At 40.8% G+C, this 22,265-nt stretch overlaps 1 protein-coding gene across 7 annotated transcripts in view; it reads left to right on the top strand.

Annotated features, from left to right (window-relative positions):
* Window positions 1-22,265, top strand: part of MITF (melanocyte inducing transcription factor) — a 103,396-nt gene that overhangs the window by 64,712 nt on the left and 16,419 nt on the right. For 5 of the 7 annotated variants that reach the window (XM_064667204.1, XM_064667203.1, XM_064667205.1 and 2 more), the window contains 3 exons: window positions 18,618-18,845; window positions 19,976-20,059; window positions 21,418-21,513. In XM_064667204.1, the coding sequence (XP_064523274.1) occupies window positions 18,618-18,845; window positions 19,976-20,059; window positions 21,418-21,513 (408 nt within the window). The remainder of the gene's footprint in view (window positions 1-18,617; window positions 18,846-19,975; window positions 20,060-21,417; window positions 21,514-22,265) is intronic. The other 2 variants (XM_064667207.1, XM_064667206.1) reach the window with 1 other exon arrangement.

Below are 22,265 nucleotides of genomic sequence, written 5' to 3'. Positions count from 1 at the left end.
TAACAGGTTTTAACAGCTTGTACTAAGTCCTTTTCCAGTCACCATGAATTTAAAAACCACTTTATTCCTCCTTCCTGGTTGAGCCAAGGACGTATGAAGAAGGTGAGTGCTGGTTGCAGTTGTGTTGTTGAGTCCATGGCTTAATTTGGCAGAAGACAGTGCCCGGAGCCACACATGGGTCTGGAAGGTGGAGGAGTTGGGGGGAGGTCTGGAGGGGCCTCTGCTGACACCTTTGACAGGCGTTAAATTTTAAATGTGAAAACTTAGATGTGCTTAAAGTAATCTTTGGGTATTATGTATCCTCGCAAATATTTCAGTTCTTCAGCTAGTTTGGCAGCATTATTCCCTGAGATGCTGAACCTGTGTAGTAAATGAATTCAAAGTGACAAGCTGGAGACATTCCTGCCATTCAAGAGAGGCTTAAGGAATTTCTTATTGGCTAAATTACAAATATGTAGCATTTTGCCCAGCACTGCATGGCAATTTCAACCTGCCTGACCGTGACAAGATTAGCACTTTTCCTCCCCCTCCCCAGCAGTAATTTTAAAAAAAAAGTAAAAAAAAAAAATTAGATTAAGAAGTACCAGGCAGAGATGCAAAAGCTTGAAAGAGTGAAAACCAGTCTTACCTTGAATGATTCTGTCTGTCATTGGATTGGTTCCTTAATTAGCCCCATGTCCTTTAACCTCTTGAGAAATAAGTAAGGGATAAATTTGGGGATAAAGACAAAGACGCCTGGAGATTTACCACACACCGCTAGGTAATTCATCAAGGAATGTTGGTAATTAGCCCTGCCTCTTTCCTTTCTGGCTCATTTAATAAAACTGGTTGATTTAAAATAATGCCTGCTGGTTCATTATCAACTACTTTAAGAGCCAAGTTATGAACTTGAAACAAAACCCAGTATTGTGTTGTCTGCAAAGGGCCTGGCAAGTGTGTTTTGTTTTGTTTTTTTATAAAAAGAAATTATTATGTCTGGTCATCAGTCTCTCCAGCTTGATAATTTAATATTACTTTGTTCGGATTACCATTTGGCTTTTTGGGTGTACTTATTTCTAGTGTCTACTATGGAGAAGCAGAGAGAGGGAAAAAAAATCCAAGATCTTGAAGAGGTACATGTCAGATTGTGTTAAGAAAGCCTGGCCTGATGGAATTCAGCTGAATAAGGACTTTACAATAGTAGTAGTCGTCCAGTTGAGGAAATGGGTAACTGTTTTAACCCTTTGTCTCTCAGAAGTGAGTGCCATCTACATGTCTTGTTCTTTGAGCAAAATGATCCATTTTATTAACCCATCTCTTTAGTGGAAATTTGTTCCTGAGTTGAGGACAGAACTCATCTGGTTTCGTTACGAAAACAGTCATGCAGGGTTCTTCCTTCTTCTTTATAGATGGGAATAGCATTACTTGGAAATTAAATTAGAGATTCAGGCCATCACTGGATCAATACACTGCTGCCTTTGCACTTTTCTGGGGGAACATCTCAGCGTGGCAGCATCCAGCTTGAGTTTGTGCACTAACATGTGCTGGCCTGTGGAGCTGGTTGGGTCAGTCTATTTGAATTAAAGAATCAAGTTACTGTGTTACTGTAAATCTTCCTTTAATAATTAATGTTAGAGTTGGATTGCAACACTTCTGAAACTGTTGTGGGCTAGAGGAAAAGCAGACTGTGCTAGCCTTACACTTAGGGTAGGCTTGCTAGTGCTGCATAACACTTTTTCTGAACTTGTACCTCATCAGTACCATTTGGGGCAGAATTGTTTCAGAACAGAACATGCTCCTGCTCATCTTCCATACATCCCCTTTACATCCCCTGGGATAGTGCTTATTCTGGGGGAACTTGTGTTTGTTAGACCCAGCAAAACCACGTGTCTGCTTTTATATGCTTGGCAGATTAGTAAATTAAAAAAAAATAATAATGTGATAGCCTTTGTGGAAATATTACTCTGCCAGTTATTCTTCTGTTACCAAGCATGAAAATAAATTGCTGCCTGCAAACACTTGCAGAGAGGCTGCTGGGGTGATGGGGTGGCAGCTCAACCCTGCAGGTCCTCACTAGAAGCTCTACCACTGGATGCCAGTACCTGCCTGTTTATTAATTTGAAACTTGTTAATAAACTTCTGTAGTTTAAATTGACTTAGAACTAGGTATGTTTCTTCCAGCTTGTAACGATGTGGAGCAGAAAATTGAGTATCTTCTAAAGAAACACCCAAACAATTTCCCAACAAACAGAACTCTGTTTAATAATGGTTTTTTGTAAAGTCAGAACGTCAATGCCAAATTAATAGTTTGGGTTTCACACATCATATTCTTATCTTAATGTACTGGAACAATATTTATTATGGATCTACTTCTTATTTATTTATTATGGACAATATTTGTTAGTGTCCTAGACTTGTTGGATATCAATAGTTGAAGTTCCAGCTAGTTGTTTGAAAATTCTTGTTTAACTTATATAATCCAAACAGATTGTTGTCCTGTTGATCACCAGCAGCATGACATAAAGCATTTCAGTGTCAACATTACAGTAATTAAACGGGTACATGAAGTGCTGGGAAGCACTGATAACTCATCCAGGTTGTGTCATTCCGGGTGCTGCACTTCCTTGATCTCTCAGCAGATGGCAATACAGATTCCAAGAGTCTGTGGATTCCCTGGGAAAGCTCTCAGCTGCCCGGGAATTCGTCTTTCTTGACTATTTCTTTAACTGATGAAGGCTAAAACTCGTGTGTGAAAAACTGTTTTGACACATTATTCTAAACGTGTTGTTTGCTTGTGTTATTGTATCATATTTTCATCAGTTAATGTCCTAGAGGTGCCTTTAAATTATTAACCAAGTAAAATGCTGTATGTGATAGTTATTGCATGCAAAAACCAAATATTGCTAGAAAGTCTATGCAAGGCAGGCTGCCTCTTCTAAACAAACCCACTGCTGCTGTACAAGTAATAAACTTGTTCAGCAAGTAAGACTTCAGCGATAAAACTGGAGCGTGTTTTCCATTGAACATTCCAGATCCTCAAAGCTATGTCAGACACAACAGTTATGTGTTAAATTCTACCCCTCTTCTGCTTTGTGCTAAAGATCCTGATTTTTGTAGAAAATGTCAGCTAGTGAAAGAAAAATCACTTGGGGTGGTATATGATGCCACTGTGGAAAAGCAAGTAGTAAATATTACTGTATTTCTAAATTAATGTGGCTTACAGAGTGCAGAAGCCATTAGCTGCTTTCAGGCAACCCACCTACTTGAATCCCTGGCTTCTGATGGCAGCATTTTTGTCGCTGACTTGGCTGGAATCTGTGTCGTGTCTCCAAGTGAGCACACTGACATCAGCAGGAGCGTGTCTTGCGTGCTCAAAGAAACCAAAGTTTCAAAGAGCTGTTTTTTTTTTTTCTTGGAACAATGTGCTCCTTGTATCTATCTCTCTGTCCTCTCCTTTTGAACACGGAGAGTGGCAGATCCACTCACCAGGAAGCGTCACAGGCCACGCGAGTGCTGCGGTGCTGGAAGTACAATCAGAGCTGGGAGCTGCTGCTGCTCAACTTGGACACCCAGCAGCAGTTGGGCATCTTTAATAAATCTGGACCTAAGGGTTCATTGCTGCAAGCTCCAGCAAATCCTTCGAGTGAGCTTTAGAGTATTTTTCCCTCCCCATCCAGTGCTGACTTTTCTTTTTTTGTTTCCTGGTTATAATGAGAGGCCTTGCCAGAAAACTGCTCTATTAAAATAGGCTGGTAATGGATTGAAAGGGAAATTATTCTGACCTAGGATCAAAAATAATGCATTAATTTGGGAGGAAATTTGTATGTGGAGAAGGGTGAATCTGAGCTTGTATTTCAGGCTACCTTCCTTAAATTCTGCTACCAAGAAATTGCTGGTTGAAACCATCAAAATTCAGTTTGCGAGTGTCGTGGTTGGCTGTGAATTAAAACTTCCTGTTCTTTCAGAGCAAAATATAAACTGGCAACTAATGGATATTCTCTTCTTAAAAATAGTCTCTTACTTGAAGACATTTGAAGACTGAGGTGTAGAGAACAGTCTGTCTTGGCTCTCCCAGGTCTTTATAAAAGTCCTGCCAAGGACCTGCAGGCAACACACTGAACTTTGTCTTTAAGACAACTGCTTGTAGCTACCTAAGACTGTGACTTTTCTGCTTGTGTTTTTTTATAGGTGTGTGGGATTGTTTCTGTTTCTTCTGGGTTTCAGGAGACTTGTCTAGAGGGGGTGATATTCTCAGGAAAAACATATTCCAGTTTACCCATATCAGCCATCCAGAGAGCTGCTGCCCTTAACCAGCATGGCTGTCCTGATAGCAGCTGAGTGATAAACATGCTTTTGGCAAGACAGCTTGTTTTTACTGGGGGACAAGGGCTGCTTTTGGTGCTGCTGCAGCCTCATGTGAAGTTGGGCTGTTCTGTTGAAGCAGTGTTAGCATTTCAGGAACTGCTTTAAAGTTAATTCCTACTTTATTATAAAAGTGCTTTAAAGTTAGTTCTTCTCTTGTTAAGCTGAAAATTCTGAGAAGTGAGACTTCTGTTTGAAATACTATGGCAGTCATCTATATTATCATAACTTACTAATTGAAAAGTCATCCTTTGAGCTGTCTACAAGTATTTTACCATAGTATTAATTTGACTGTTTGACAATTCTGCTTCCTGACTCCCACCAAAACCATACTCTGCTGAAATACCTGTCTCAAAGAAACAGTTTGTATTGGGAGGGAATAAAATGACCTTGAATGAGTCAGCACTTGTGTGTAGCAGTCGTAAGCTTTCCATTCTCATTGCTCTCTAAAAGGAAATGATTTCTGGACCACAGGCACCATTCATTGCAGGGCAGTTAATGGGCTCCATTCACATGAAAGTTCATATATTCCTTAAGGGTTCAGCCCTGTATGGTTTGCTGTGTAAAAAGAAAAATAGCATTTAATCATGCTACTGTGGCTTATCAAAAGAGTTTATCCTTTTCATACATTGGCTTTTTGAGGGAAGAAAAGTGGTGCCTTCTGCTCTGGAGAGCTGCTTATGCAGTAAGTGGTCGCTCGTGTGAAGTGCTGCTTTCTCTGTGGGTCACTGTTAAGAATGGCCTGTAAGAAATGAGGAAAAAGCTTCCAGCCAGGGCTTCTGCCTGTTTGCAGGATTATCCTTAGAAAACACTTCTCTCTGAACTTTCACCTTCCCCAAGAAAACATATTAATTCCATTTATCTACTTTGGGTAAAGGCTGCAAGGACTGAGTTGTGTCTCGATGGCTCTGCGTGATCTGAGCACAAAGTGTGTGGATGCTCTGCTTTGGATGCGGAGTGAGGAATGTGCTGACTGCTACTGGACCCAGGGAATAATGACAGATAGCTATTAGAGGAACATAGTTAATTCAACTTTGCGTTTTCTTCTCTGGTAGCTGCAGTTGCAGAAAACATGCCTCAATAAAAAAAATAAAAGCTATTGCTGCCAGGTGTACATAAGCAATAGGCCAACTGTGGGGTAAATCAGAAGCAGCTTTGGCTGTTAGTTGTGGAATCCTAGAATGATTTGGGTTGGGAGGGACCTTAAACATCACCTAGTCAACTCCCCTGCTATGGAAAGGTGACTGGTTTTTTAAAATCAGCTTTGTGTTTTTGATTGCCTGGGTTGGTATAGCCCTGCAAGCAGCTGTACCTGTGTCACTGAAGGCTGAGAGCAGTGAGCTGATGTGGCAGGGCAAGAACAAGCAGCTGGACACCAGCACTGGCACCTTCTTGGACCAGCTCTGCCTTTACGGTGGAGCAGCTATGTAATTTTGCAGTAAATCCCCAGTTGCCCCCACGTATTACATATAGCTTATTTTTGCCCAGTGCTGTTGATGAGTACTAATTAGATTCTTGTCAGGGAAAATTAAATGAGGAGACCTTGTGTTACTCAGCCTCCACTGGGAGTTCAGTCTGTGAGAGCAGACTAGAGCTGGTCTGACACCAATGGCTTGAAATGCATTATAGTGTTCTGAACTATGCTCCTATGGGGTCCCACATCTCACACCACGTTGTTGGCTATGGCTACTGACATCTCCCCTGGCTCCTAGCAGATGTTAAAATACCCTAAGCTTTTACTTTTCATCTGTTCAAACTTAATTTGAAATAAATTATGTTCAGTGTGAGCTTATTTGCATTTTTTAAGATCTCTAAAAATATTTCATCCTGTTAGTAAGGTAGTAATATGCTAAAATGGGTTTATACTTGAGGTTTAAAAAAGGGTGAGGAAGGTCAGGAAGTCTGAGTTAGGATCTAGTTAATCCACATCTAATCTCTAATTACATCTCTAACTCTAGCATCTGGCTGCCTTGAATTATGTTATGTTCCCATACTATTTTTTGGGTAGCTAAAACCTTGTGTATGTCATCAATCACTGATGAGAGGTATTTTGTAAAATACATCTCATGATGTTTGTATTTTTTCAGTGCTAAAAGGATATGCATTTTTTTACATAAATAAATATGTGAAATCTTTAGTGAAAGATACTTTGCCTATTTCCCCTTGTGAACATAGTTCTGTTCTTGCAATAGCACTTGAAGGGTTACATTAGTGCGGGTCAAGTGCGGTTTAAAATAGGATTCTTCTGAGACCAAGCCTGGGGGCCCTGAATTTCTTTCTCAAAAGACATTTTGATCTTCTGAAAAAACTATTACTTCTGAATTTCTTGATGATTCATATTTGCAACTAACCTTTGGAGAACTGGAACAATAACACACACTCTTCTTTGTGTTTTGTGAATGTGCCTCTCCTGGTGAGTCGACGGCTTGTGCTTTTTTGAAGTTCAGATGAAACCATTGAAAAGAGTTTTTTGTAAGATGTTTGGAAAGGTGAAATTTGCCTGATGTCATGAAATAAAATGTGATTCCAATCCTGCAGAAAAAGCCCTAACCCTAGCCTTGGTAGGACTTCATGCAGGAGGACTTCAAGCCTGTAGTCCCTTGCAAGCTGGAGGGTTTATATTTGCTCACGTGCTGCAAATGCTGCTGTGAGAGGTTTGTGTATATGCTGGAAGAAAATCATGGCAGAATTTTAGACTATCTCTTTTTATAACCTATTTTCACAGTCTTCAAGTTTTTGTGATAAGGAACATGCTTGTGGAATATCTGTTGAAGTAATGAACCTGAGTGCAGTTTTTTATTACAACTGCAATATAAACAGGGTTCCTGACAGCTGACTTGGGTTTTGTCCAAGATTTCATTGCTTCAGTTGATGGTCCTGCCAGTGCCCCATCCTCTGGCCTGATCAAGGGTCATTTATGTAGACAGGAGCTTCTCATTTCACAGTGCAACTAATTATTTGCTTGCTGTATGTGAAATAACACGAGGAGAAGGGTTTTCAACAGCTCGTCTTGGGAAGACATGGAGGAGCAGGTGTGGAGAAGGTTGCAAAATTGGCCGAGTGGCTGGATGTTGTTTTTGTAAGTATAAAATAGATGATGATGCTATGTCTCTATGCATGTAAGGCCTGAGATCTTAAAGGGCTGAAGTATTGGCATCCTTGTTTAATAAATGAGCCAGTGGTAGTCTTACTTTTTGCTGGGAGCCAAATGATAGCTACTGTCTGGCAGTTGTAGGAATAAGATCATGGGGTGTAGAGCTGAGCTTGTGCAGCCTAATGGCTATTTGCCTTAAATATGTCTTCCTGTTACAGGATTATGGTGACATGTCTTTAACTAAAAATTAACTAAACCACTTTAATTGTGATTTCTGGATTTAAAATTAGAGTGGAATAAACATACTTATTTTTACTGTTGCTGCATTTCATCCCTTGTGGCTACTATGATGTCTGCTGGGGCACTTATTTTGTGAGTGAGATGTCAGAAAAGAAAGGATGTGATATTGCTTAATGGAAGTGTTGGACATTAGCACTCTACTCCCTAGGAAGAGCCAGCATCATTCAAAGTAACCCTGACAGTGTTGGCTTTCAGTTTTGATGCTCTGTGGCACCACTTTGGCCCCTGGGTAAATTCTCCTCTAGAGCAATGCCTTGCTGCCCTGCACAAGGAGTACCCACCTTTGTGGCCTGCCAAAGTCCTCAAAAAAATTCCAATTCTGGTATTTAGCAGAGTGCTTCAGATGAGAACCAGCTGAGTTTCCATGAAGGTGACTTGGATTATCTTACCTTAGCGAACATGATGATCAAGCACTCTGAGGTACTGAAACTGTTTTATTATAACTCAGTAGGTTTTAGTACAGTCATAAATAACAGCACAGCTCGTTGAACTTAAGGATAAAAATCAAGGAGTTCAGTGGTAAGCCAGCTTGCATTTCCTTCACTTAAGTGAAGTCAGCGATTTATTATTATTTTAGGCTATGTCTAATGATCATATTAGTGATGTGAATAAAATGGATGTATCTGGAGTGCTTTATTCTTGTGCTTATCCGAGCCTTCCATATTGGGGCTGACATGAGACATCATCAGCTGTAGGCAAAGTGGTATAGAGCCCAACTAAGTCGTTCTAATTCTTTGTTAACTATGACATGTAGAAGCTCAGGGCATGTTAACAGTGTAAAACTGGTTTGAATTAACACAGTCTTCATTCTCTTGCTAACTTCTTCTGGTGGCGCTGTGTGTTTGTTGTAAAGCAAATCCCCTCCAAACAGGCTCGTTCCAGAACAAGTGTCCTTTGTGCTGTAGCCAGTGTGTTGACAAGTGGTTTGTTAAAATAAATGGTCCTTTCAAAATTATTTTCACTCTTATTTTTTGATGCATCTTTGGAAGTTTTGGTAGGCAGACTTTCCGGTAGATGCTGAAAGCTTTTCCAGCATGCACTGGTTGAGTTTGGTGTACTTATGTTTTCACATTTGGGTCATGATTAGTGGCAAGTTCTTGATATGTGCTGTGTATGTGACCCTGAGAGCTGCCAACCCCACAGGTCCCATGTAATTATGTGAACCATGAATGTAGCAGTCTCTCACCTGGATCTTCTCTAGACAAGTATGCCACAAGTGTAGGTATCTTTGGAGAAGTATGCCATAAGATATAGAGGTTGGACTAGATGACCTTTAAAGGGCCCTTCAACCCAAACTATTCCATGATGTCCTTCTGCATTTGAGTTTATAAAGTAGGTTTTATTTTAAAAAGAGAAGGATACAACTGTCTCTGTGGCTTTTGGGTGTTTGATATATTTTGATCTGGTGCCATCTTTACATCTCTCTCCCTCTCCTGCATTTCAGTGCTGAATGTTGAAGTTTTGTAAATAAATAGTTCAGTAGCCCACAGGCGATATTCTGAATACCAGTTCGTTCTCACAAGATAACGTTGTGGATTGGAAAGACTTGTAAATCAAACTCCTTCTTGCTTAACCCCAAAGTGCCAACAATTACATTCCTCAACACTAGAAGTTATCTTGGCCAAAATCTGTCCATATGCTATAAATTTGAGCAACCCTTCACAAACCTCAAAGTGACAAATGAGACCAGGGTTCAGGCTATGAGGTTTTAAAATTTATGAAAGTAAAAGGTCGGGTGTTTTTCCTACTCTTACACTTTTTATTTACAGTTTGGGTAAAATAGCCTGTTTTAACTTAATTTTCACCTGGGAAAAGTTGGTGTTGTATGACATCTTAAGAGAAGTTGATGCAGAGGCAAAGTAGATTTACTGCATTAAAATCTGCTTTCAGCATGGAAACTTGAAGCTACTTGAATTTTATTTATTGAAGTCTGGACAAGCAAACAACCTGTCCCATTCTACATGTGGGTAACTCTGCATCCCTAGGAAGCTGAGAATAAGGAATTTTATTTTGAAGTCACTGTGTGCTGTCTCTCCTACTGTTTTAAGCTTAGCTCTGGTTACTTTTAACCCAACATCTTGTATAAAACTGATTTCTGTTTTCTCCTTTGTTTGTTTTCTGTGGAAGATGCCATTATTTTTACCCAGTCCCATTTGTGTTCTTCACATTTGACAAGTGATGATGAGCAACCTGAGAAAAAACAGATGTGGAGAAGGACACCTCTTCTCACCTGTGGAAACCGCATCCTCAGGGCATTGCAGAGGATTTTGTGTAGCAAAGTCCGTGCTGTCTTGGTTTTGGGGTCTAGAAATATACCCAGGATCTCCAAATCCTGTGCATGTGTGATGGTTGATATGATTTAAGCAGTAGTCTGACCTGTCAAGGCCCTTCTGGAGAGAAGAGTGGATATTCTGTGCCTCTTCCCTGCCATGGGAAATGCAGTGAAGTTTAAACCACTGTTTTTTTCAGCCATCTTGCAGTGCACCAGGGACCTGAAAGTTAATTACTGTGTCGTTCGGGTCTAGCAGGGGTTACTGCAAGGCTGGAACAGTGGCTGGGTCAGTAACCCCTGTGAAATGTCACTGACAGTCCTGCTCAGGCTCTACGTACGTGACCGCCGGTCAAAGCTGGCACTGGCTCATGCCGTGCTTGGCAACCTCAGGAGGAAGATAAAGTTGGACAAATACTTTTACCCCTCTAATGTCACTCTTTCAAGTCGACAGTAAACTGTGTTGGAGTGGTCTGGTGAATCTTGTGTTGCTGTTGCTTGGGCTGCAAAATAGGCTTTGCAAGGGGAAGGTGGGAGCACAGGTGGCTTCAGACCGTCTGCCTGAACTGGTTTTGGGCTTTCAGGCAGCTGAAGTATCTGTAGTCCCGTGACTCTGCTCCCTCCTGAGTTCACATCTCTAAGCCAAGTCTTGCAAGAGATTTTGGAAGCAGCTTTATGTCTATCTTTGACAGTTCCTGTGAGGAGGAGTCATTTGTGTCCTACTTTGAGCGATCTCAAACCATCTAGTGCCGATGAAAGTGCTGCCCAGCTTCCTTCTGAGAGAGCAGGATGGCAGAAGTGGATGTAAATATTTGGTGCTTGAATTAAGCTTTTCACCGTGGCAGTACAATATTTCAAACTTGCCTGTCAGATGCAGTTGTGTGGCTGATGTTGTTGCCTGTTAAGTCATAAAATACTTACGCTCAGAAGCACCTGGGGTAGGTGAAATCATTGCAAAAGATTTGTGTCATTTTATGGAGTCAATTCCTTGTCTGTCTTAAAATGCTGGAGTGCTTTTTGGTATCAGTAACTGTATAAAATAAAAATTTATGGCATGTGTGTTGGGAAGTCAACAGCTAAAATGCTGGTTTCCTAACAACAACAACAACAAAAAAAGGCAGGACTTCAAAGGACCTAATCCTTCTGAAAGGCAGACTTGTGGAATGGCAGCTAAGCATGCCACTAACCTGCAAATTACATCAGTTTCTATCTCCTTAAGCAAATTTGGCTAACCTCTCTTTAATTTCTTTAGATACTGTTGTCATGTGCTTCTGTAGCTAAAGCACAGTTTTTAAATACTAATCCACGAATACTTTGTTCTTGTTTGCTTCATGTCTTTCCCTTGGACGAACAGTCACGTTACACAGAGGAATTTGATGATGGACTAAGCAACCCCTCGTTGTGTAAATGATGTTCATTCTGTACAATGTGCCATTTCTTTTTTCATAACTTTGTGCTTGCAGATGACTGTTGGATCCACTTACTTAGAGTGCAATTGTGATGCCAGATCTTAAATAACTTTCTCATATCTGATTTTCTTTTCAAGTTCAGAGGGTTTTTGGGTGAATTAGATAACCAGGGAGTTTTGTTGTGCTAACTGATGTAGTTTCCTTGTGTTTGCCATGTCCCTAAGTAAAATGATAGAATCAGTTCATCCTGCTTGTCATTCCCCAGTTAATACAAGTTACTCTTCACCTTTTTCTTGCTTTTGGGCTTTCTGGTCAGTGTTGTTCTGGCCATGTTTTCTGGGTAATGGGCTACAAGAAAGTGGAGCAAATATGCTCTAGTAAAATTGGGGGCAAGGGGAGAATGGCAGCTGGAGAAGTTACTGAATAGGTTTATCTATTACTAAATTCACAGTGGCCCTATGGGGAATGATCTATCACAGCCCAATCAGCTTAATTTTGGTGACATTACAAGTGAGGTGGCTGCTTCATCTTTGAGGACTGGAAAAGTTTCAGAAAGCAACAGGACTGAACTTCTCACGCGAAGCCACTTCAGACCACTGACGTCTTTAGGGGGAAAAATGTGATGCTGTTGTTTAATGTTTGAATGCAGCATGTGGGAAAATGTCATTGAGAATGAGTTAAACCATTGTCTGGCTGGTTATTTGGATTGCTCCAAGTTGGGTGGTAGGAGGGTACTTCCTGGCATTGCAGTGAAACCCATGATCAATATTTAATGAAGTTAATTGAAGGGATTTTATGGTCTTTAGGATTTTCAGACTTAGTGGACCAGCCTCTGGTGAATATGACTTGCAGAATCTTGAATCTGGATTGGAAAATTTTAGGGGAATAAATCACTCTAAGTGGCACTAATTGATTATCTTTCTCATAATGTCTTTCTCCTCAAATTTTTTCCCCTAACCTCAAAGGACAGACACCTATTTATACAACTTCCTGTTTTTATTCAAAATCTTAGAAGGCAACTTGTTGCTGCTGCTGTTTTTATTCTTGAAAGTAGGTTGAAACAACTTTAAAAAGGAACTTTGAAGCCCAAGACTGGTTTGTTGAACAGGCTTTCCGCTGCAGTGAACCCAACTGAAGCCTGTAGCCCTTGCAGAACACTTCAGTGGATGTGGTTTCATATAGTTTTTCTTTGGGTGCCATTAATTGTTAAATGACACAGAATTTTAACCTTTCTTAAAAATCCCATGACATTTAGCTGTCTAAGCAACAAAAAGTTCTATTGAACCAAAAAAACTGACAAAAAAGTATTTTATTTGTAATTGTAAACTGTAAGTCCTTAGGCAATTTAGTTAAAACAAATGGTCTTTTTAATTAAAGAAAAAAAAGTGGGACTGGGGTGGGGAGAAGAGTCGCCCTCCCCCTTGCTTTGCTGTCCTCTGACATGTTCCTGTGCCCGAGCCTATCTCTGCTTAAATGAAGCATTGAGTGCTTTGGCTTTACTGTCACAGGAAGTTTCAGTGATGTTTTTGGTGAGAAGAATCTCCTTCTGTGTGGTTTTGGAAGTGGGAATATGCTCCATCCCAGCTTGTGGGGGCCAGAGCAGCGGGACAGCCTGGAGCTGCTGGCATCGTGGTGGCCTTTGTTCACTTGTGTTGCACCAGCAGGGGATTTGAGGCATCTTCAGCTTTGCTTTGAAAGCAGCAGCACTGGGAGATGTGACAAGTAAGACACTGTGATTTTAAGTAGTAACTGAGATGGTAAAGCCAATATTCGGTGTTTCACCTTGAAGAAATACTCTTAACACAAGATAGACTGTGTTTGTCCTTGCTTCCAGAAGTTACCCATTGCAAAGAAATCAAACCTGTGCAAGGACAAATTCATGAGTATGTCAGTAACACACACCAACTTAGCCTAGTTACTTTCATCCACATGTACCAGTGGCTCAAAGCTTGATCCTACAGCAACTAATCAACTTCCAACTATGGTTGAACTTGATGATCTTAAAGGTCTTCTCCCACCTAAATATTTCTATGATTCTGTGACCTTGAAGTTTTCCTAGAGTATGATTGGCAGTAATGCCACAGTTAAAGACCTTTGTTCTGGTGTAATTCCCCGTTGTTTTTATCATTAGCCATTTAATTTCTGGATTACACTGTGCAAATTGTATTTCCAGAGGCATTTAGGCTTCCCTGGCCTGGGCCTGCCCAAGAGTGAACTCCTGGGTGCCCCTACAAAAAGGGTTTGGTCTGTGCATAGCTGCTGGGAGTGGTGGTGCATTGCTCTGCTGCTACATAGCACTTTTTTAAGTTCTTGCCATTATCAGCAAGTTGTTAGTAAATTAAGCCTGAGTGATTCCCAGCAAGACTTGACCAGAGGAGCAAGTATCAGCAGTATTGTTTCAGTTGTTTGTGTTGGCTTCGTGCAGAGGAACTACTTGAGCTTTGTGCTTAAGCACACAGCTATGCTTTGTGTTTAAATTCCTGAGCCCCTCATCACCCTAATGGGAAACGTTTTTAGTTTGGGAAATTCAAGGAAGTGTGTGGGTCTACTCAGAGGTTCTGTCACTGATGTGTAATATAATAAGGATTTTGAAGAATGTAGTCTGAAGTGCACCTAAAATTCCCACTGATGTGGTGTGTATGCTTAAAGCTAGTCAAAGCTATTGATTAAATGTTTGCTTGATTGACACTAGACACAAGGGCTGGGAAAAATCTGTCTATTACTGTAATAAACAGCTTATTACTGTTGTTTCTGTGATGTGGAAGAAAATAGGCAGCTACTCAGGAGCCGTTTTTCCTCTGCTCAGATACCTGAACTGGTTGTATGCCTGGAATTAGCAGTCAGATTTCAAGATTAGTGAAGGTATGATAAAGCCTTTTCCCTGCTTGAGATGATGTGGTTCTCCAGGACAGTACAAAGTGTGAGGGGTGAGTGCTGACTAATCAGCGTGGCTCCATCCAAAACTTTTCCAGCCCAGCTCAGCCTTGTAGGGCCTAAGTGGGTAACACAGGGGTGAGGTCAAGTTGATTTCTTTATCCTGCCTTTCTCAGTGCTTCACCTGAAGGAAATACATCCTCCTGAGTGTCAGCAGGGCAAGAGCAGATGGAGCTTGAATTGCTGACCAATGAGACTGGTGGTGCAGGTGTATCTAATGCTGTGGCAGTTCTAAGTGTGCATGTAGCCAGGTTATGGAAATACTGGAGATGCTGCTGAGCTGGCATTGCAGGCAGTTCTGGGATGAAACCAGTTTTGGGGCTCTACTTCTAAGGCAGTGTTATTCTGTATTGCCCATGTAGGCAGAACCCTGATAACCAAGCAAATTGAAAATGCATCTGAGTGCAAATTGAATGTACAGCTGCTTTCTGGGTCCTTCTCTGCTGAATCCAGGCTGTGGGCTGCCACTTGGCCATCCTTGAGCTGCAGTTCCTTATAGCCAAATTCTTGTGTTACTACAGTGTGATAAATTTAGCTTGTTTTGCCTCGGCTCATCTCTGAAGTTCTGCACATGATATTACATTACTTCTTGCTTGTCAATACCAAAATGCCCAAAAAACCGTGTTCTACTCAGTTTAGTAATGTTGCAGCAAAGCTTTGGTTGAGATTCCTGGAGACAGACAGTTGGAGAACCAGAGGACTTGGTTTCAAGTTGCTTTATTTTTTTCTTTCATGTCCTCATTCAGTCACGTTTCTTAGGAAGTGTATCCAAACCAATAATTTGCCATCTTTCACTTTGTGTCTCATGAATTTGGAAGAACAACAAGAACTATTCTTCACCCGAAAGGCTGGAAGGGGCTGAGGACCAAAATTAGATCTTAAGTCAAAGCTTTTATTCACGGTTTCAAGTTCAGGGTAGCGGAATTTCATTGTAGGGTTATTTTGCAGCTCTTTGCTCATGAGATATTTTGTCAAAAAGGAAGAACTACTTTATGGGTTATCTACAGGCTGGCTGTGACTGGTGCATCTTGGAGTGTGTGTCCAAGTGGTCACATTTGGTCTGCCTTTGATGTAGAGACTGTAGAATAGGATGCTTTAGGCCAAAGACAGGGCTAGTCTCAACAAACAGCACAGAGTTCATAAAGGCAATTCCCACCAGATTTCCGCAGTGGAGCTCCTAAGGCAGCTTAAGAAAGCAGCCAGTGACACAACAGAGAATCAAACTCAAGTCTCTCAGATACCTTTTGTGTCGCCTGTTGGGCCTCGTGTTTGGCCAGAGTGAGGGTTGTTGAAATTGGTACTTTTGTCCAAGAAGGAACATGTGCAAAGCTGCTTCAGTCCTGTAGGAACTCCTGTCCTTGTTGAAGGGTGGGAATTGTTATATCACATTCTCCTCCATTTGGAGATTGATTGTATGTTCTTGTATTTAAATGTGAAAGTATGTTTGACCAGCTGTGGATTAAAAGAAAGTGTTCAGTCCCTGAATATCTTTGCATCCTTTTGGAGCAAGTTAATGACAGAAAAAGACAGCTCACTACTGGACTTGTGTGAGATTGTGACACATGAACTCACAACGTTTTTTCTCTTGCCTTTCCTGGCAGCACAGCCCTTTAAAACTGTATATTAGTAATTGAGTAACAAAATACTCAAAATATTCTAATGTAGAATAATACAACAAAATCACAGGGAGAGTAAGTTCTTGTGAAATAAGTTTGTGTTTTAGCAAAAAAAAATCTTGTGTCAGGCAGTGCGCATTTCAAAACTTGACATGTAGTGGAGTCAGTTCAGTGTGTTAGTATATGATATAAATAATTTAGTGTTTGATGATGTAAAGTTGAGATGTGGATTGTGGAATTTTGCTTGTCTCTCTCCTGGGAGTATGGAGGGTGAGTAAGAGTTGGATACAGAGAGCTCCATCCTGGGATGGAGAACAGCAGTTGTGTCTGATGATTGTGGAGGAAAAGGAATGTGCAGATTCTGTCAGATGAGTAGGGCTTGTTTTCAAATGTCTTAACCAAAGATAAGTGTTATGAAAATAACTCATTTACTGATAATTTTATCTTCAACTTTGAAGTTGAAAATTTGGTGAAAAATAGACTTATCTGGGTAGTGTAGCTCTTAGCACTGGTGATAGAAAAATTGATAATGCAGTTTGGGACTGTCAAAGTACTGTACTTATCACAGCAGGCTTTGGTATTGTGTTGTCTTGTGAGGTAGTGCAACAAAGCAGATTAAACTGTCTAGAAATACCATCCTAATGTGCGGAGACTCTGGGAAATATTGCCAGTTGAGTGGTTTTTATGTCTGTGTTTGAGTACAGACTTCTGTCAAGGAGTTGGATAGAAGAAAAAGGTAAGTCCTGGAATGTGTAGGGACTGTGCCCACCTGCAGATAAGTGCATTTGGAACATGCTTTAGCCCACGAACTTGAAAACTTCTTGCAGCTCTAGATTGAGACAGAATTAATGGCTTTAAAGCACCAGGGAGGCTGAGGATGGGGTAGAGCTTTTTCAAGTGCTTCATGTTCTGCTGCAGGTCCTGGGTGGATCAGCAGCTGAGCCTGGAAGCTGAGGATAGGACTGTGTAGCCCGTGGGTTTATCCAGTGCACTCCACTAATGCACTGATGCACTCCAGGGGATGTGCATTAGGCTCGTAGGGCATTTGTTCAGTTATTTCTTACTCTGTACTTAAAAACTTTTAACCTTACTGCTAAAGAAAACTGCCATTGTCTGTTAGTACGACTGGAACGAAAGCTGAATAGCGAATTAGCCTTGAGCAGACTGTCAATCTGACTTTGATAGCCCATCACTTAAAAGGTCCTTTTATGTTTATGAAAAAGCATGACATCAAAGCCAGGGGAAAAAAAAATACCAATCGTTAGGGCTTAACTTAAACTTGCATAACTTCCATGAAGAGCCCTTGTGTGAACTGTTTGTTTCTCCACTTGCATGGCTAATTAGAGTAGGTTACTATAAGTCTGAGCAGTGGCCATCAAGTTTCTTCTGCTGTTCTGGGGTAGCTTGTTTATGGTGCTTCCATATGTGGATCCCTCAAACTGGAGTGGCAATAGAGCAAAGGATACTGTAGTCGCTTCTCTTGCAACCTCTAAGTAGCATGCTGGAAATGCTTGAATATAATCATTATCAGGTGAGTTGTTGTTGCAGACTTATTTTAAAACCTGTTGCTAAGAAGGTGTGTACAGGATGCAGGAAACCCTTTTCCTCTGGTGTCTTGGATGCTTTATTTAATTTTTTTCACAGCAGTGTACGTGGTCACTTGTAACAGCAAAAATCAGTTTAATGAAACTATTTTAAAACAAAATAACTTCTCAGAATATTACTATATTTCGGTTAGTTTTCTATCTTCTGGTGAAAATGCGAATGACCAGAGAAAGGCAACAAAGAGTTTCCAGGATATGGTGGAAATTTTTCATGGAAAAAAAAAAATTGCCTTTCTTCTCTTGCTTATTTAGAGTGCTCACCAGTAGTTTGGTGTGAGGTTTTTCATATTTTGAATATAAAAAAAATTCTAACTACCGAAAAGCTTATCTTAAATATAAAAATAGCTGTTGCTGAGGACAGTGATTGATCTGAACTGAAACACTTCTTTTCTTGCATCTTATTTGCATGATGTGTTTATAAACAGGCTGCCTTATTTGTATATGATTTAGGCCATATATCTGAGATATAAATAATCTGTAGGCAGAAAAATGGTGTCTTCCTGTTTTTCTAGTTTAATCAATGTATTAATTTAAAAAAAACCTAACAACCAAAACCTAAAAAAAAAACCAACAACAAACCTTTTGACCTCTCTTGGATCGAGGACAGCAATCCATAGGACTTGGTTTTCATTTGTAGATATTAACAAGTAAAATGAGTCCTGTGGTACAACTCATTTCTCCATATTTTAGTGAAAACTGAGTGTCGCACAGCTGAAAGTCTGAATGCAGAACTGTCTGTTCTGGACTGCCTGTATCAACTGGAAACCTGAGCGTTGGGCTTAAGTGAGAAATCTCATGTTGTAGAAGAATAACTGGAGCTTCTTGGTTTACTGATAATAATTCAGTTGTTGAAACACCGGGTCGTAAACTGATTTTTTGCCACCAGATGCGAGTTAGTGACATGCTGTGGCCTTCCTTGGAGCTGTGCAGGTTTGTACTTTGTCAAATGCTTAGCTGGTACTTATGTCAGAAATGCACAGCTCAAATCCATAGCACCTGTGATGACGTTGTTAAACAATAACACCCTCTTTTATTAATTGTGTCGCACAGGTGCAGACTCACCTTGAGAATCCAACCAAGTACCACATTCAGCAGGCCCAGCGGCAGCAGGTAAAGCAGTACCTCTCTACCACTCTAGCAAATAAACATGCCAACCAAGCCCTGAGCTTGCCATGTCCAAACCAGCCCGGGGATCATGTCATGCCGCCTGGAACTGGAAGCAGCGCTCCCAACAGCCCGATGGCAATGCTCACCCTCAACTCCAACTGTGAGAAAGAGGTAATATGCTCTCCCTATTCACATTCTTCAGTAAAACGGAATTGCAATCTGCTTTAATTGTTTTAAACCATTTTTGCTCATTGTCAAGATGTTGTGTTTATCTTTTCCGAATGTCATTGTGAAAATGTAACTGCTGCCTCTGTGTCTGCCTGATTAGTAGATAGGTGCATAGAACGTTTTGGCAAAACAACTGTATCCCTCAAACTTCCTCCTTTTTGAACTGTATTAGCTAGTTGATACTTATTAAAACTACTTTTCTTTTCCCCCACCCTGTTGCTTGATGCAACAGTGAATAATTGACCTTTGGAGAACACAAAGCAGCTTTGTAAGCTGTAGCTTTCTGGAATAATGTTATTTATGGCTCATTCTCGTAGAAAGAGCAAAGAGCATAGCAAAAATAACTGAAAAAAACCACAAAGCTTTTTTGAGATATTTTAGGTATTTTTACAGTAAAATTTGTGCAAGTCTCCTGTGTAACTGGAAGGCCAGATTATCCCAACAAATATACCCTAAAATGTTACTGGTTGCTGTTTCAGTGCTACAAATATAAGACTTCGCTACCCTATGCCTAGAAGTCCTTTGCAACCTTGTCTTAATCTTTACTGGCATAAACTTAATTAGATGTTACATGTGTGCTCAGGCACCAAAGGAAGATGACTGGGAAGATATTAACAAGTATAAGAGTCATGTCAATATTTTGTAAAATGAACAATTGGAGACAATGTAGAGCTGCTTATGTCCTCTCATCCTCAAACCTTTGTGCCAGATTTTTACTACAGATTCAGTCTGTGAGGAGAATACTACACATCTTTGAGAAACAGTTGTTACAGAACATATTTTGCACATGCAAGAGTAATACTTGTGCTCCATAGTTTCAAAAGAAATGAAAATCAAATATTTCCATCCTATTGTCCCAGTGGCACCCAAATATTTTTTTCTTCAAGGTATTTACAGCTTCACTTTGCTGTGTCATCAGGAACATGTGTGCATGACACTATTTCAATCGTGCTCTTTTTGGGACTGAGACTGTGCCATGAACTCAGATCCATGCTTTGCTTTTTCTTCCTCTTTTTTTTTTTTTTTTTCTTTTTCTTTTCTTTTTTTTTTTTTTTTCCTTTTTATTTCTGCAGGGATTTTATAAATTTGAAGAGCAAAGCAGGGTTGAGAGTGAGTGCCCGGCTCTGAATACACACTCACGAGCATCATGCATGCAGGTACTGGATGACACAGGAGGTGGAGCACAGGTCCCCTTTCTAATGAGCATGTTTCTTTGATGTTGTGTTGACAAATAAACTTGCCCTATAGTGTCTTTAAGAAGTTGAATATTAAATGTATTTAAGGTACAAAAGAGCAACACTGGTTGTTAGCATTGATGTCAAAAATGCATGGAGACATCCAAAAAGGGCTCGTGCTGTTCTAGCACTGTTATAGCAGCAAAACACCTCAAACATGGTTTAAGGTCTCAGTTCAGGAAATTTTTTCTAGTTGGATTTTCCGAGACTGCATGGATGTGTTCTTGCCCTGATAACTTCTGACTCCACATTTCTATGCAGATCAAACTTGCATTTTAAAAAATTATGTGAGGAGGCTGTGGTAATTCATCCTCAGTAATCACCCTTTTATATTTTTTAATTTTTTTTAAACTAAATTTTTTTTATTCCTTCCCAGAAACAGTAACAAGACTTTAGTTATGGGCTGTAACTGTTAGTTCCTTTCTTGCCCTCACTTCCAGTCAGTGTAATTTGTTCTGATCACACTTTCCGAAGCCAATGCAAAAATCCCATATACTACTATCCCATATACTACTACTTCTGTCATCAGTGTTATGCATTGATTTTCTAGATCTCTGTTATTTAAGCTCTTTTTTTATAATGAGCAAAAAGGAGATAGTCCTGCAGGACTGTTGGAAACAGCTGGGTGGGTGCTTTGGAGAGGTGTTTCTCCTGACCATCTAGGAGCTTACGGAGGAACCTTCCAGCCCAGCCCAAAAAAAAGATATGTCTTGTACCACCTAAAATCATCTCTGAGCTGCCCTTGGGTGTTGCTTCCTGGGAGGAGGGTGTATGAGGGATATGAATCCAGTGGATTCTGCTGTCAATGGTGGGCAGCCTGTCACCCCACAAGCAGCAGGCCTTTGCTCTCTCTCCTTCCCTGAAGGTGTCAGGGGCTCAGTATTCCTGTCTGTGGGCAGGTGTTGGTCCCACAGAGGGAAGAGGTGGAGGGTAGGCGGGCAGTGCTGCGGGGGGAGAGGGAGTCATGTCGTCAGCATTGCTCCTTCTATGGGCAGCTTCCTCCTCTGCGGTTCCTGGGAAGGAACAGTGTGTCCGTGGGCAGGTAGTGCAGGGTAACTGCTGGTGGGAGGAGTGGGTTAGACCATGAAGCCTCAGCTTTGCCACGACCTGTGTGTCCTGGCTGGGTAGCAGGAGTCGTGGCTGAGGGATTGCAAAATTGCACCAGTACCTTGGGCTTGTGCTGCAGAGCCCGTGTGTGGCTGAAGGGCTTTGTCAGGCCTCTGTATCCTGGTGATTTTGATGACTGGTCTGCTTTTCTTTGTCCACCTTTTCTGCTGCAGATGGATGATGTGATCGATGACATAATTAGTCTGGAGTCAAGTTACAATGAAGAAATCCTCGGCTTGGTGGACCCAGCCCTGCAAATGGCAAATACGGTACAACGGTCCTTTCCTTCTGATTTCCCTGTTAAGTCTAATCATCCTTCCTTGAGAGAAAGCAGAACTGCAGCATGGCTTCTTTTCCTTGCAATTAAGTAGTTATTGTATTGTTCCATAGAGTGTAATTGGTTTTTTCTTTGAAGAGCTCAAGGTATACAGTTGCAATGAAAAACACGAATTTAAAGACACAAGCTGGAGTCAGGTCAAGAGAATACAAAGGACAATTTTACTTTTCTTATTTCCCAGTTATGTCAGTTGTGAGAGGATTACAACAGAGGAGTAAACTGTGCTACCATGAATAGCTCATTCCCATCGATATTAAAGATTGCCATGGACTTTATACTTGTTTTCAGAAAGGAAGGAACCTCTGGCATCCCAGGTTCCTGTATCTTGTCATATTCAAGTAAGAAATTGTACGTTACATGTTGGCATTGCTGTCCAGAGATACTCTAGTTTGACAGTTATCTCTGACATCACAGCTTTAACTCAGCCTGATATCAGTTGGAGAGAAGTCCCCAGCTAGACGACAGCAAAGATGTTACAGAATTTGGGAGGGGGGAATTTTAAAACACAGTCTTAAACAAAAGGGGAAGGAATAAAGGAAATTAAAAACTGAACAAGTCTGAGCACGTGGGAAGCCTGTCACAAACATCAAGAACACAGGGGTTGTGGAAGGCTCTGAGCAAGGCAAGGCACAGGTTACCTACAAGTGGCTGTTTCAGTTTGGTTCACGTTGCTTTGAGAATTAA

Source organism: Pseudopipra pipra, chromosome 11 (assembly GCF_036250125.1).
Source record: "Pseudopipra pipra isolate bDixPip1 chromosome 11, bDixPip1.hap1, whole genome shotgun sequence".
Taxonomy (NCBI): domain Eukaryota; kingdom Metazoa; phylum Chordata; class Aves; order Passeriformes; family Pipridae; genus Pseudopipra; species Pseudopipra pipra.
The sequence above is the reverse complement of the archived record's forward strand: the minus strand, read 5'-3'. Positions and strand labels throughout refer to the sequence as shown.